The sequence below is a fragment of the Rhipicephalus microplus genome, chromosome 2, assembly GCF_043290135.1.
Source record: "Rhipicephalus microplus isolate Deutch F79 chromosome 2, USDA_Rmic, whole genome shotgun sequence".
In the NCBI taxonomy this organism is placed as follows: Eukaryota; Metazoa; Arthropoda; class Arachnida; order Ixodida; family Ixodidae; genus Rhipicephalus; species Rhipicephalus microplus.
The window spans coordinates 40,689,036-40,701,803 of NC_134701.1; the positions used below are offsets into that span (position 1 = coordinate 40,689,036).

At 42.7% G+C, this 12,768-nt stretch overlaps 1 protein-coding gene across 2 annotated transcripts in view; it reads right to left on the minus strand.

Annotated features, from left to right (window-relative positions):
- The window catches only part of Tmem18 (transmembrane protein 18), a 126,447-nt gene that overhangs the window by 67,296 nt on the left and 46,383 nt on the right, over positions 1 to 12,768 (minus strand). For both annotated transcript variants that reach the window (XM_037420226.2, XM_075886395.1), the window contains exon 3: positions 245 to 393. In XM_037420226.2, the coding sequence (XP_037276123.1) occupies positions 245 to 393 (149 nt within the window). The remainder of the gene's footprint in view (positions 1 to 244; positions 394 to 12,768) is intronic.

Genomic DNA, 12,768 nt, shown 5'->3' on the forward strand with positions numbered 1-12,768 from the left:
CTCACGAGGCAGTTCCATGCCTCCCTGCCTTGCTGCCAACGGTTTCATTGGGACAAAAGATGAGAGAATGCAATCGCAGCATGCAACAAATCTTCCCAACATTATTCCTAATGGACGGATTCTAAAAATTTTTGCGGTGGCGAATTGGCGAGGCAATAAGCTCCTTCAGTGAATCCATTTAATTTAAAAAGTCACAAAAGGGAGGAAAAGGTGGACCACAATGTAGCTGAAGACAAGTTCTCACCACCATGATGATGCAGTTGAGCAGCAGGGGCGTAGAGAACACAAGCGAGATGAACATGCCCTGGCTGTCGAAGTACTGTTGGCTGGAGAAGGCTTGCCAATGCCGTGCAGCTAGATCATTGAGCGCCTCGGAGAAGTACACCAGAAGCACTGCAGAAAAAGCTTAGCGACATTAGCTCATGACACGGCACTTTCTTCAGCACTGCTAGAGCGTAGGTTAGTTGTACCGAATCACTTGTTGTCAAAGAGGCAACTGGTTTGTAATGAGGCTCTCTCAGAAAACAAAAAGCCCAATAACTGAAACATTTGTTGCTTAAGAGATAACGTCACATCCCAACTCACCGCTACCACATAAACTTGTGATCTCATCTGCATGAAGGTTCAACATGTATGAAGTTGGTACTTCAAGCCATGCAATACCAAAAGTGAACCAACTAGTGCACTTGCTTAAGTCTAGTGCCCTTGCAAAGAACATTATGAGCAGTGACCTGTGCTGGTATGATACCTAATTTGTTTGATGTCGTAAAAGTTACATTATACATTAATCACATTTAAATTATTGCTTTCTATGCATCATTGCAATGCAGTGCCTAAAGTGGCACCAGTCAAGGAACGTATTTGTACATGTCAAACCATTTCTGTGGGAGTTAAAAAAGCATAGAATAGTTGATGTAAAGAAAAACTGTCGTCCACAAGTTAGCATCAATGAGAATTCTTAATGGGATTCGCTGAAAGAAAGGTTCCACGATAAAGACAACACCATATGGACTTCCTTTAATCCTTCATGCAACAAATGTCTATCTTTTCATATTTGTACATACAACATAAAAATGCACTGCTTTGAAATATATATAGAAACAATTTCTAAGAGCAAGAATATAGAAGCACAAATGAACTCGGCAAAAAGACAAAAAAAAAAAACAGTTGCTGGCCAAGACTAATATAAAGAAAGCATGGGCAGGTCTCGTAATGCACACAGCTAAGGCTCAATGACAGTGACAGAAAAGGCGATTCCACAGAATTACAAAACCTCTGGCACCCAAACAAAAAACAATGCCGAAGGAATGTTATTCTTATCCATTGTAGATATTCAGGATAATATGACAAGATACCTTTACACCATCCTAAAAAATATGTTCCAGGAGGCTTAGAAAAATTGAAAAACAATGGGAATGGTGAACTACAAGAAGAGGGCGTACCAGCTTGATGAGGACAGTACTTGGAAAGAGCTGTGCAATAACCACTAGAGCAAACATTTGGCTTGATTTTGAACACACCTCACAGATCTACCTTTTTCATGTGTGCGAATCTTTCATCAAGGTGTGCTCAATTCAGAACACTCCCTTTGTTGCTTTTAAACTTAATCGGGTCACTGCACACCAATTGCTTGTCTCTTGCTGCGGCTGAGCCAAGCAGGAGGGGAGGGTCTTAAATGTAGCCAAAAATCCTAAAAAATGGCGATTTCAAAAATCACAATTTCAAAGCATTTCCAGTCTTTTTTATACTCTGGAAAAATGTAACATTATGACAAAACAGCCTTTCTTTCCCTTACAGGCTCAGCTCAAATGTTTTTGAAACTTAAAAACAGCACGATAATAGCGAAGGGGAAGCAAGGAGCGAGCAAAACACAACAACAGCATGTTGCTCATTCCTTGCTTTATCATCGCTTTTCACCAGGCTGTTTTCCGATTGAAAATGTTCAGCCAACTAGCCAAGACATTCACCTTATTAAATTTTATCAGCTTTCCTTTCTTGTGAAGCGAATCTGCCCTAGTAAAGCTGTGAGGAAGTTTCTGTGGACATACTTAAATGAACTTGGTATCATTATTTTTAATAACACTGGAAGAACAGGCAAAAGCTTTTCTTTTTTTGTCAACCTTGATGAAACTTATTACTTGATAAGTACCAGCTCATTACTCAGAGCAGTAATACTTCTTACCCTTGATTAATTGATTGATATGTGGGGTTTAACGTGCCAAAACCACCATATGATTATGAGAGACGCCGTAGTGGAGGGCTTCGGAAATTTCGACCACCTGGGGTTCTTTAACATGCACCCAAATCTCAGCACAAGGGCCCACAGCATTTCCGCCTTCATCGGAAGTGCAGCCGTCGCAGCCGAGATTCGATCCCGACTTCTTACATTTGAAAATTATTGCTTATAAAAAAAATCGCCACTTTATGATGTAATTTGGTTTAGGCTTTGGGGTAGACCTTTTAAATGAGCCCTGTAGTTCTGAAAAGTGATTTTACAGAGCAGGTTACGTGGAAAAAATAAATATAAAATTTTCATCATGACATACCAAATTTGGAGCAGTAAAAAAAAAAAAAGACTTACATTTAGAAAAATAAGTTATGCACATACCATTCAACATCACCAAAATTATGTACTGTGCACGTGAGCACTACTGGTTCAATTAAAGCAGTATTTTGAACCACCCCACTGTGCAAACAATAATAAAGTCCATATTAGCGTTTCCTGTGCCTGTCAAATCATTTGACCGACTCTGCAAATCTATGGATCTGCCAAGCTCGCGACCTTGAGATTCGTGAGATTTCCGAAACCGAGGAGTAGGGGTGGGGAAAAAAAACTGGCGCACAATTTAGTTTTCTTCTTTTTATGCAAGCAGCAGAAATGCATACACTGCTTCAAACGATTGCCAGTAGCGTATTCAGACGTCAGTGGTTATACTGCTATTCCGAGTTATGCAGGGAACAAACACATGAGTAACTGGACAGAACGTGCAGTGTCCCGCGTCTGTAGCGCTAACAACCCCTTCCAACTATGAATACGCTTTTTCACAGGGCACCAGTGTACTGCGGCGAAGCTGGCTTAACTTTTTCGTTACCACGGGAAAATGGCTATTTCAGAATATTTGGGAAAATGGTCTTGGGAATATTGTCTTTGCCAGTTTGAAAAGTACTCCAGGACGAATTGCAGCATACAAGTTTTGTAAAATTTAATGCTCTTTCAAAAAAAATATATCTTGTAGAACATAGAAAAAATTTTATAATGAATAAAAATGTGAAAAGTGTGTAATTTTTGGCTGCCAGCTCGTAAACAGCAAAAAAAAAACACAGCATAACTGCCAAAATGTTCAAAACAAAGGAAATTCAGAATGCACATTTTGAAAAATAAATGATCCAGGAACAATCAAACAATAACAAATGTAGAAAATGTTTCTAGTTACATAGACAAAGAAAATCGGAACCGAGGTGCTGCTTCGTTGCTCGTGCCTTGATGTGAAGCATTGCCTGGTTTTTTTTTTTTTCAGACACAAGTGAACACGTACACATTTCTCAGTAAATTATTGTTGTCTTTCTTTGGGACAACAGCCTCCAGGTGTTGAAATATAGATGGATACCGTGATCTGAATAAGACCTCTATTTACCAGATGTTGAAGTTGAATGAACTTTGCTATTTCATCTAGCATAACCTCTTTCCATGAGCCACCTCACTCAGCATAGGCTGGGATTCCTATATATACATCAAGCACATTTCTTAGCATTTTTCACATCATAATAAAAAAAAAGAACGACATAGCATGAAGTTCTAAAACGGTTCACGCGGCTCCATAGCCAGGGCCAAGACGTACTCCGGTGGCCTCCTTGTCATTAGGAGAAGTTCTGCATCCGGCACCAGCGCACCGTACCTCAGTGAAGTGTGGACCTTGCATGTAACCAGAGTAGCTTTAGGATTGTGCACTAAGATGAGAAGCTACACACTTGCGCCACAGAGGACAATTCGAGGCCTTAAACAAAACAAGTCCATGAACGGCTGTGGGTGTCTCAGGCTGACGCAAAACATCGTCAGCACAAAGCTTGAAGCTTGAGTTCTGTTATCCATGGACTCCAAGCTCGTCCTCACTCAACTCAGGTGCCGTTGCAAGACAGTTTCGAGCAGTGCGTATGTTTTGCAGTGCTGGTGTGCACCCATGCGTCCATGATGATGAGGAGCGACTAGTGACACTAGATGTAACCCTGTGTTTCATATAATGATTCAAGTGAAACCTAAGATGCTGGAAACTGACTGAGAAGGCTACCTCAATATTTTAAACATGCGACGGACCTTCAGAAATATTTTTGTAGAAGAAATTTTACCTGACTCCCAGCAACAGCTCTTTATTGAAAAGCTGGCATAAATTTCTGTCAATTATTACTGCTCAACACTGTCAAATTGCGAAGCTGACTCTTTATTTGATATTTGGCTAGCAAAGGTTTCTTTGATTACAGAGCTTCGATGTTACTATAGCATAATCTTGTGGGGCACGCACTCTTGTCAAGTTCGCCAGCATAGTGCATTTTCCCAACAACACACGCACATTGGTTCACGCAAACGTCTTTCAAATATCACTATATAACTACAACGGGCAAATTCAAATTTATTCTGAAAGCTGAGTGGCTGGACTAACTACTAGAAAGTGCTGGGCCCACGCGAAACAAATTTAACATGCCAAAATCAAGAAATGAAAGCATCAATCACAGGTGATCGATTTGAATAGACGCGGTAACGAAAGAGTTAAGCAGCATTTTCTGCACGGGTTAGAAATTTTCTAACCACTACCCCCCCCCCCCCCCTCATTTCTTCCCACTCTTATTATTATTATTTTTTTCACCGTATGTTAGGTGCCGCTTCAGTTCACTTGCAAGGCGCGTTGATCAGGTAAAGTAACAACGGTGCACCCCCGTAGGCCTGGCGACGGTACCGAATATCTATCGCCAGGACCATGGCTGAGACGACGTAGCTTCAAGATTTAAAAAAAAAAGTTTTTTTGTACCATTACTAAGACAATCAACATGGTCGCTGGCAACGCCAGCGTTCACAGCACATCGAGCTTGTTCAAACGAGGAAAAGGCGGCATACGGTTCCACCTTTAGTTCCTAACAAGCCACAACCGCGTTTTCAGGCTAGGAAGTTTACATTTCCTGCAAAGTGTTGGTGGTTGCAGCAACGCATTTTTGTCGAAGTTTCGTTGTCCCGCCGATAGGTATCCATTGCTGTCAGCAGACCAATGGGCGGGCAGCGTTGTTACTTTATCTGGTCGATCGCGTCTCGCAAGCGTAGGGTGGGGGGCACTATAGTTAGGGTCTGCGCGCTTTGACTAATGTCGCAAACTACATGATTGATTGATTGATATGTGGGGTTCAACGTCCCAAAACCACCATATGATTATGAGAGACACCGTAGTGGAGGGCTCCGGAAATTTCGACCACCTGGGGCTCTTTGACGTGTACCCAAATCTGAGCACACGGGCCTAAAACATTTCCGCCTCCATCGGAAATGCAGCCGCCACAGCCGGGATTGTCGCAAACTACAGGTGGCCAACATGGTCTGCATTTCTCGCCGAAATTAGTTCACCTGAAAAAAATTTCGAGTCCAGCTCGGCATTTCGGCACAGCGTGGCACAATTTCAAATTCGTTTTGGCGCAGCTCGGCGCCACAATCGGGAATCATATCGAATTGTGACAATTGGTGCAGCTTTTGCACCCCTGCTCATCTTGTGTGTTCTTAGTGACAAGCTAGAAAGATATTCAGGCAATGTTGTCGGCATGATACAGGCTTTGCAGCTAACCCGGCCCACTCAAAAAAAAAAAAAAAATCAAGCAGCCAAACTTTGGCCCTGCCCCAAGCTGTGCTGAGCTCGGGCTACCTGTAGCACACCCCTAGTGTCAGTTTATAAATGTTCGCTTTAGTTATTGAGTAGACCATCCAAAGGTTGACATGACAAAGGAGCTCAGTGTGCATGCTGTGTTTGAAGAAATAAACCGAGAAAGTATTAAGGTCAACATGAAAATGGCAAAAACAAAGATGATGGTCTTGCGAAACAGAAAGAATTTTAAATTTAAGGAAAAACCTACATTCGAGCATATACAAGAATATGTATACCTAGAACAACTACTTACAAGAGAACCTAATCATGAAAAAGAAGTTCACCAAAGATTACAAAGTGGCTGTAACTCATACAGCAGGCACTACCAAATAATTTCAGGAAATATGCCACTACCATTAAAATGAAAAGTATACAACCACTGCATACTGCCAGTTTAGATGTATGGGGCTGAAACATGGAGAGCAATGGAGTATTCGGTTGGCCACTTTGATCCTCTGGCTCAGAGTTGCAGATGCAGAGGCAGCTCATAATCAGAATGATGAGGCAGCATATTAATCAAATAAATAGGTATTCTTGGAGCACCGTGTCTGTGCCACTGTGCAGCTGGCATAGGAAGCCACTGAGTAAACACTCCTGCGCTGCATCGACTAATGACGCTGACCAGTTAGGTGGTCATTTTCGATCGCTATTACCCCGGTGACAGGCATCTGAGCTCAGCGCATAAATCTGGTGATCGACGTCATCCTAGCTGCTAGCTTCAAGGCAATTTCTGCGAACTGCTGTCACAACAGCAATGATGTTTTCTTTGCCATCACTAGCTGCCTCTTTTTTGAAAAGGTGCATTTATGGCTTTGTAGATGTGAACACACACTTAAAAACGCCATCAACAATACATGTTCACACAGTATGATGCGTTCAGCGTTGTCTCCTTCCGAAATGCACACTCGCGCTGTCACCTGCCTGATAATCATGTGATCCATCCTCCCAGCCAAATCACACCACGCTCCGACTTAGGAGTTTGACGCTCGGAAAGAACCAACTGAAGGTAGTTTGAGCGCTCGAATTCTACCAACCACACGCCCCCCCCCCCCCCCCTACTTTCCAGGGCACTCAAACGCCTAACTATTTGAATACGCCATGACAGAACAACTAGAAAAAAAGCTGAAAACCACGCAGTGTGCAATGAAATGTAGAATGATCGGAATGACATAATGGGATTGGAGGGCAGCAGCATGGTTAACAGAGAGGAGTTGCAAATATCCAGCAAACATCAAGAGACATAAATGGACTTGGGCTTGTCAAATAATGCATAGCACAGACATCCAGCAAATAGAAAGAGCAATAGAATGTTTACCAAGAGATGGAAAAGAAGGTACAAAGTTAAGGGAGCTTCTAACGTTAAGTTTGCAGGAAATCGGCTCGCATCATTGGGAAAGGCCTTTATCATGCAAAGGACTTAAGAAATTGCATGTAGGGGAGGCTCCCTATGTCCGATTTGATTTCTCATTCTAAAAAACCCAGAATATGCAGATTTCTACTTACAACAAAACCTCTGTTTTGGCTCACTGTAAACTTAACAGAATGGTGAAGAGCTTTTCGCATGTATCTTAGAAAGGTTTATTCAAACTGTCCTGTTTCTTCAGACTATGACATTACTGTTATGAGAAGGTGGTCTGTGTTGTAGTGGGTTCAGGCATCAAAGAAAGTTAGCAGCTTACAGCAACATTTGTATAGCAGCTGTGACGAGTAAATGAAAATAATGATGCTGATCAGATTACAACGAAGAGTAAAAGCAGGTTCTTCCCAAATAAACCACAGGAGATCTTCGATTTTCCGGCCTCTGGCAGCTCTCTGGCAGCCAGAGCTAGCCAGCAAGTCAGCCAGCTAGTTCCTGTCGAGACAGGAAACAGCGTCGTAATCACGTGTGTGGGGAACACCAGACAACCCGAAGCTGCCCGAAGATTGCAAAATCAAATGCTGGGACAGCCAGCATGAACATAAACAAACGCTACCGCCGTGGCAACCAATGAAACAATGCGCCCTGTGTGCATTGGTTTTTTTTTTTCTGCATTGTCCGCTCGCAAATACATGGCTAAGTTTGCCGAAGAGCTGAAATAATATCCTCGAACCTACACATTTGGAGTATGACTTTTTGTACACTTGCACGATCACTTGCAACTCGCAGTGTCCACACAAAACAGCCAGCGGGCGCACGATGCCTCGAGAACTAGCGTCTCAAGCTCACGTCTGCTTAGTACATGTAACATTCACTGCAGAACATGACGCAATATATCACGAAAGTGATCATGTCCCAAAAAAAGCTCGAGGATGAACCTGCTCAGTTATCGCGTAGTATACGTCGCAAACCCGTATTGACCAACTTACATCTTAGTCTCAACTTCAGACATGCGGCGGTATTGGTATCACGAGTGCACGTTGCATCTAAAATGACCTTCTGAATGACGCATTTTTGACTAGTTTTGAGTTTTAGCAGTTGCCTGGACTTCTTTTCCAGTACTAAGTGGCACTTGCAAAATCTCATGTAGCTCAGCATTGATTTGAGCTACTACAGTTCATAAGCGTACACACTGCACGGCATTATTACTAGGAGGTGAAAAAAGACAAAGCGAACGATGGAATAGGCAATAAAAAAATTTATACCTTTGTGAACACATCTTCGGTTTTGTTTTTTTCTATCTAGCATCAACCCTTAGTAGAGTAACATAATACCACAGAATACCTACATGCTACTATTTAAAGAAGAGAAGCTGTATCTGTGACAGTGCAACGAAAATAAGGGTAGCGGTGGCGTTGTGCACTGATCTGTCTTAGAGGTGGCGCTGCTAAAACTATCATCATCATCATAGCATTGGGGCAATATGGTGGTTGGTTTGGTAGTGGGTGCGGGTGGTTGCGGTGCGCGCCTGTAGGCTTATGGGCACTTATTCGCTGCTGCGGCGGGGTAGTATTCGCACACGCGCCAGCCTAACTTACTATAAATATTTCTGCTATGTCGCCAGGAGGCCTAAACTGGCAAAAAACACGCGAAGCAAGTAAGCTTACATTGTTTACTGATAATCCGAAATGTAGCAGTATACATTTAAACAAGGAACACTGCCACTCACAGAGTTGAACAACACAGGCAAAAAAAAAAAACAGTAATAGCCATTTTTACGGTAGCTTTTGGCGTGAAATAAACACGAGAGGAACGGACAAGCGCTTGCCATTCTCTCGTCTTAATTTCACGCCAAAAGCTTCCGTAAGAAGGAACCAACTCGCTCAACAAGTCACTCTGCAGTAATAGCCATCTGTTTATAAAAATTACCCGCTGAAATTGTGCAGCGTCACCGCTTGACTCATTCATTCAGACAACGATATTTACACTGGACACCACTTTCACAGTACTTGGTACCCTGTTGTCTTTCTCACCATACATGCCCTCAAAAAGTGCCGTGTTGGTACGATAAGCCTCAGCCGCAATATGATACTTGACAACACATTGGCGAGAGGCACATCTAGTTGAATATAAAGAAATGACCCCCCACTGTTGTGCTAGGTATCCCTGAATATAACATTATTCTTGATATTGTGTTTGATATGTGTGTTCTTGCCTGGGCATTTGATCTTTTTACGACAAACTAGATCAACTTACAGTTGTGCTAAGCACGTGCATCCTGGAAAAACAACATTTACAGGATCATGTTGAAAATAGAACTTAGTTAATGTTTCAAAAGATGTAAAAAAGTTGCAGTGACACACGTTTCAATTGAGTTAAAGTTGGCGAATGATGAAAACCTGAGTCAAACATTTCAGCAAGTCAACATTCTGTGAAAGTTGTCACGAATGACTAGTTCAGAGATTGAGTTACCCTTGCCCTTGCAGGCCCACTGTTGATCAGCTGACACACGAGCTAGAGGATGCCTGTTGATGTTCCCAAAAGTATACATTTGTAAAAAAAGAAGGACCGCACTCGCTATACACTGCACATGACATATAAGCGTACAATAGGGACATTTGAAACATTAATAACACTAGACAGCTGAGAAGTGCTGGAAGTCATGGTCGCAATTTTGAAAAAAAGGCAGCGAGTAATCATTGCAGTCGAATCTGTATAATGAAATTTTCTATGCTGGTTATTCATGAAGTGAGGGCCATTTCCTAATCTTTAAATATTTGCACGTCAGACTGAAGAGTTATATTTGCATGTCAGACTGAAGAGCAAAATCTGCTACTTCTCCGAAAAAGAACTGAAGTGATTGTTCTGGCTCAGCAGTCATTTTGCTCGTCGGGGAACGCAGACGACAACATTGGCAAGTATTGATGCTCCCGCCTGTTGTGAGGTGCATATTGCAACTACATTTTTGCATGCAAAATAATCACTGGCTTCTACAATTTATGGGTAGTTGTGCCTTGTTTATGGACCAACTGAACTGTGAAAAGTGAAACAAGTGTCAGAACATGGTGCTGAGACTTGTATAAATGTGTACTACACTTGGCTCTACCATGCTTTGAATTTATGAGCATATATTGCAGCTCATTTTGGGCATAAACAGGTAAAACTTATGATGCGATGTGTGTTACAATGTTTAGCAGTAAAGATGTTTTTATCGAACGTGAGAACAAAGTAAACAATTTTAAACATTTGCAAGGTGTGCATCACATTAGCTGGACAAGCCGAAAAGCCTTATGAAATGACAAACACAGTAGCACATGCAAATGAAAAGGGTCATGCTTAGATGCAAAGAAGTGCATTTTCACTCACTGACCAGCACGCCCACATTATGTATGATCATTCCATTTTTGTAGGCAGTCTCTGAGCAATTAGCTGGCGTTGAATTTTCCCGATGGAGGCTACGCAGCTCGACATTGGTGAAGCGCCGCCACTGACATGGTTCACAGGCTTTAGACACGTTCTCTTCGTTGTAGCAGCACGTAAAGTCTGACAAACAAACTCACATTGATGTATCAAAGTTTATAACGGAGCTTCATAATGCCGATCGATAAAAAGTACAATTTTACCAAATTAACTGACTGAAACACAATTGATGCCGACGGGCTGCTGGTTTTTGAGCGTCGAGATAATCTCAATACTTGAACTCAAACAGTTACCGCACTTGTATTAATATTAGAAGTACTACAAAAAAATTTCCCACTATTTTTATGAAAAAAGACACGGTAACTACACCTCTAACAATTTTTTCATACATCCTGCAATAAAAATTTTAGCCGCATTGAGCACCCCTAAAAGGGAAAATAGACACTAACTTATACGTCCTCAAAAGAGGAGTGAGTAGTTCCACTGTACGCACAGCTCGATGGAGCTCGACGTCAATTTTTTTTTTGCCCTCTACGGCCATTGCTAGAACTTGAGAGTTTCCGGGGCATGATAATACCAACCACATATGCTGGCCCATAGGTCGAAGTACGCTCAAATGCAGTTCACGACGAGCGAGCATCACACACTCAAAAACAACTGGCGTAATCTCTCTTATTCAATCAGGACATTTTACCAATATCAGGACCGAATATTCAAGTTTTAAAGTGGTTCACTCGGGCAAACATACAAAAACGTAGCAAGCTAGTTCGACCCCAGTCGTCTTTGTTAAGTGCACCAAAGCAGGCACAGCACCACAATTGATTACTACAAAAAAAAAAAATAACACAAAAGTTGTCTAAATGAGTGTGTACCAACGTGTACATAATCTTTGAGGCATTAACGACGCAGTTACCAGGTAACGGTTCGCCGCATTGTTCACGGAAGGAAGCTTCAGGGGAAACATAACTAAAGCGATAAACAGTAGTTTCAAACGCTCGCCTCTGCTTGTAATCACACCATCTTGCACGGCGAGACAGGCTTTAGAAGATACAGCCATGCATAATGACAAGCGAAGGAACAGTTTCCAAGCACCCGCAATGCAATCCGTTGAGTCCCCACAAAGATGGCGGCAAGTGTGTATCGTATCTTTTCAGTGTCTGCTAACCCAAAACCTGTCCAAAACCTTCCAAAGAGCTTCCAGGACTAAATTGTCCTGGAAGTGTCCGGTGACCCTCAGGCTCTCAGCGGGTAGCCATAACCCTCCAACCTGAAAAAAACAAACGTTAACTGAAAGAGCGACACAGGGAAGGGGGTGAGGGGTGGGGGGCGGTAGAGCAACTTGAGAAAAACTAGCGCGCTCTGGCAGCCCACAGGTAGCCAGAAGTGGAAAATCGAAGAGCCCGACAGTTGTACGTTATTTCACACAATCAGTGGTGGCTCTGTTACCCTGGAGATGTGCGGTACGGCGATGGGCCAAATGCAGTGAGAAAACTGCAATATGCTTAGTAATGGAAGGCTGAAGTGTAAGGTGTCCGACTAAGGCTCCAAGGAATGTGCCGACGAAAATTCTTGATTAATGCCTGAGATCAAGGCACTCAACAGCGTGAGTACTGCAGCTTGCAGTGCAGCCTCACCAGATATGTAGTGAGTGCCAGGAATCACTGGCAAGTTGTCCCACTGATCGCCCCTTCATTCTAGCAGTGAGTGTGGCCTGGATAATGTATAGCCACATTTGCACTTCGTGGGTATTACCCTAGTTTTTGTTGTTCGAGCGCACTAGCTCACGCAGGCACGGAAAAAACGGCCGCTGGACAATCGAGCTTGGGCATGGTCAGTGAAGGTCATGTTCTTAACACTGTCTCTGTCTGTTTTCAGAGGGCTTCACCTGACCCTTAGCCCCGAGCCTACAATTGCCACCCAACCTGGGGTCAGCTGGTAGTTCTCAGAGAGGGACACCAAGGTTTCTTTGTCATAGTCAAGGTGTTTTTCTTCACGAGTCTTCTTCCTTTTTCTTGTTAGCGGTTGTGGTGCGTTTCATGGTCTTAATTGCAGCCTCCTTTCGCGTGAGTACATTTGTTTACCATGGACACCCGCTCG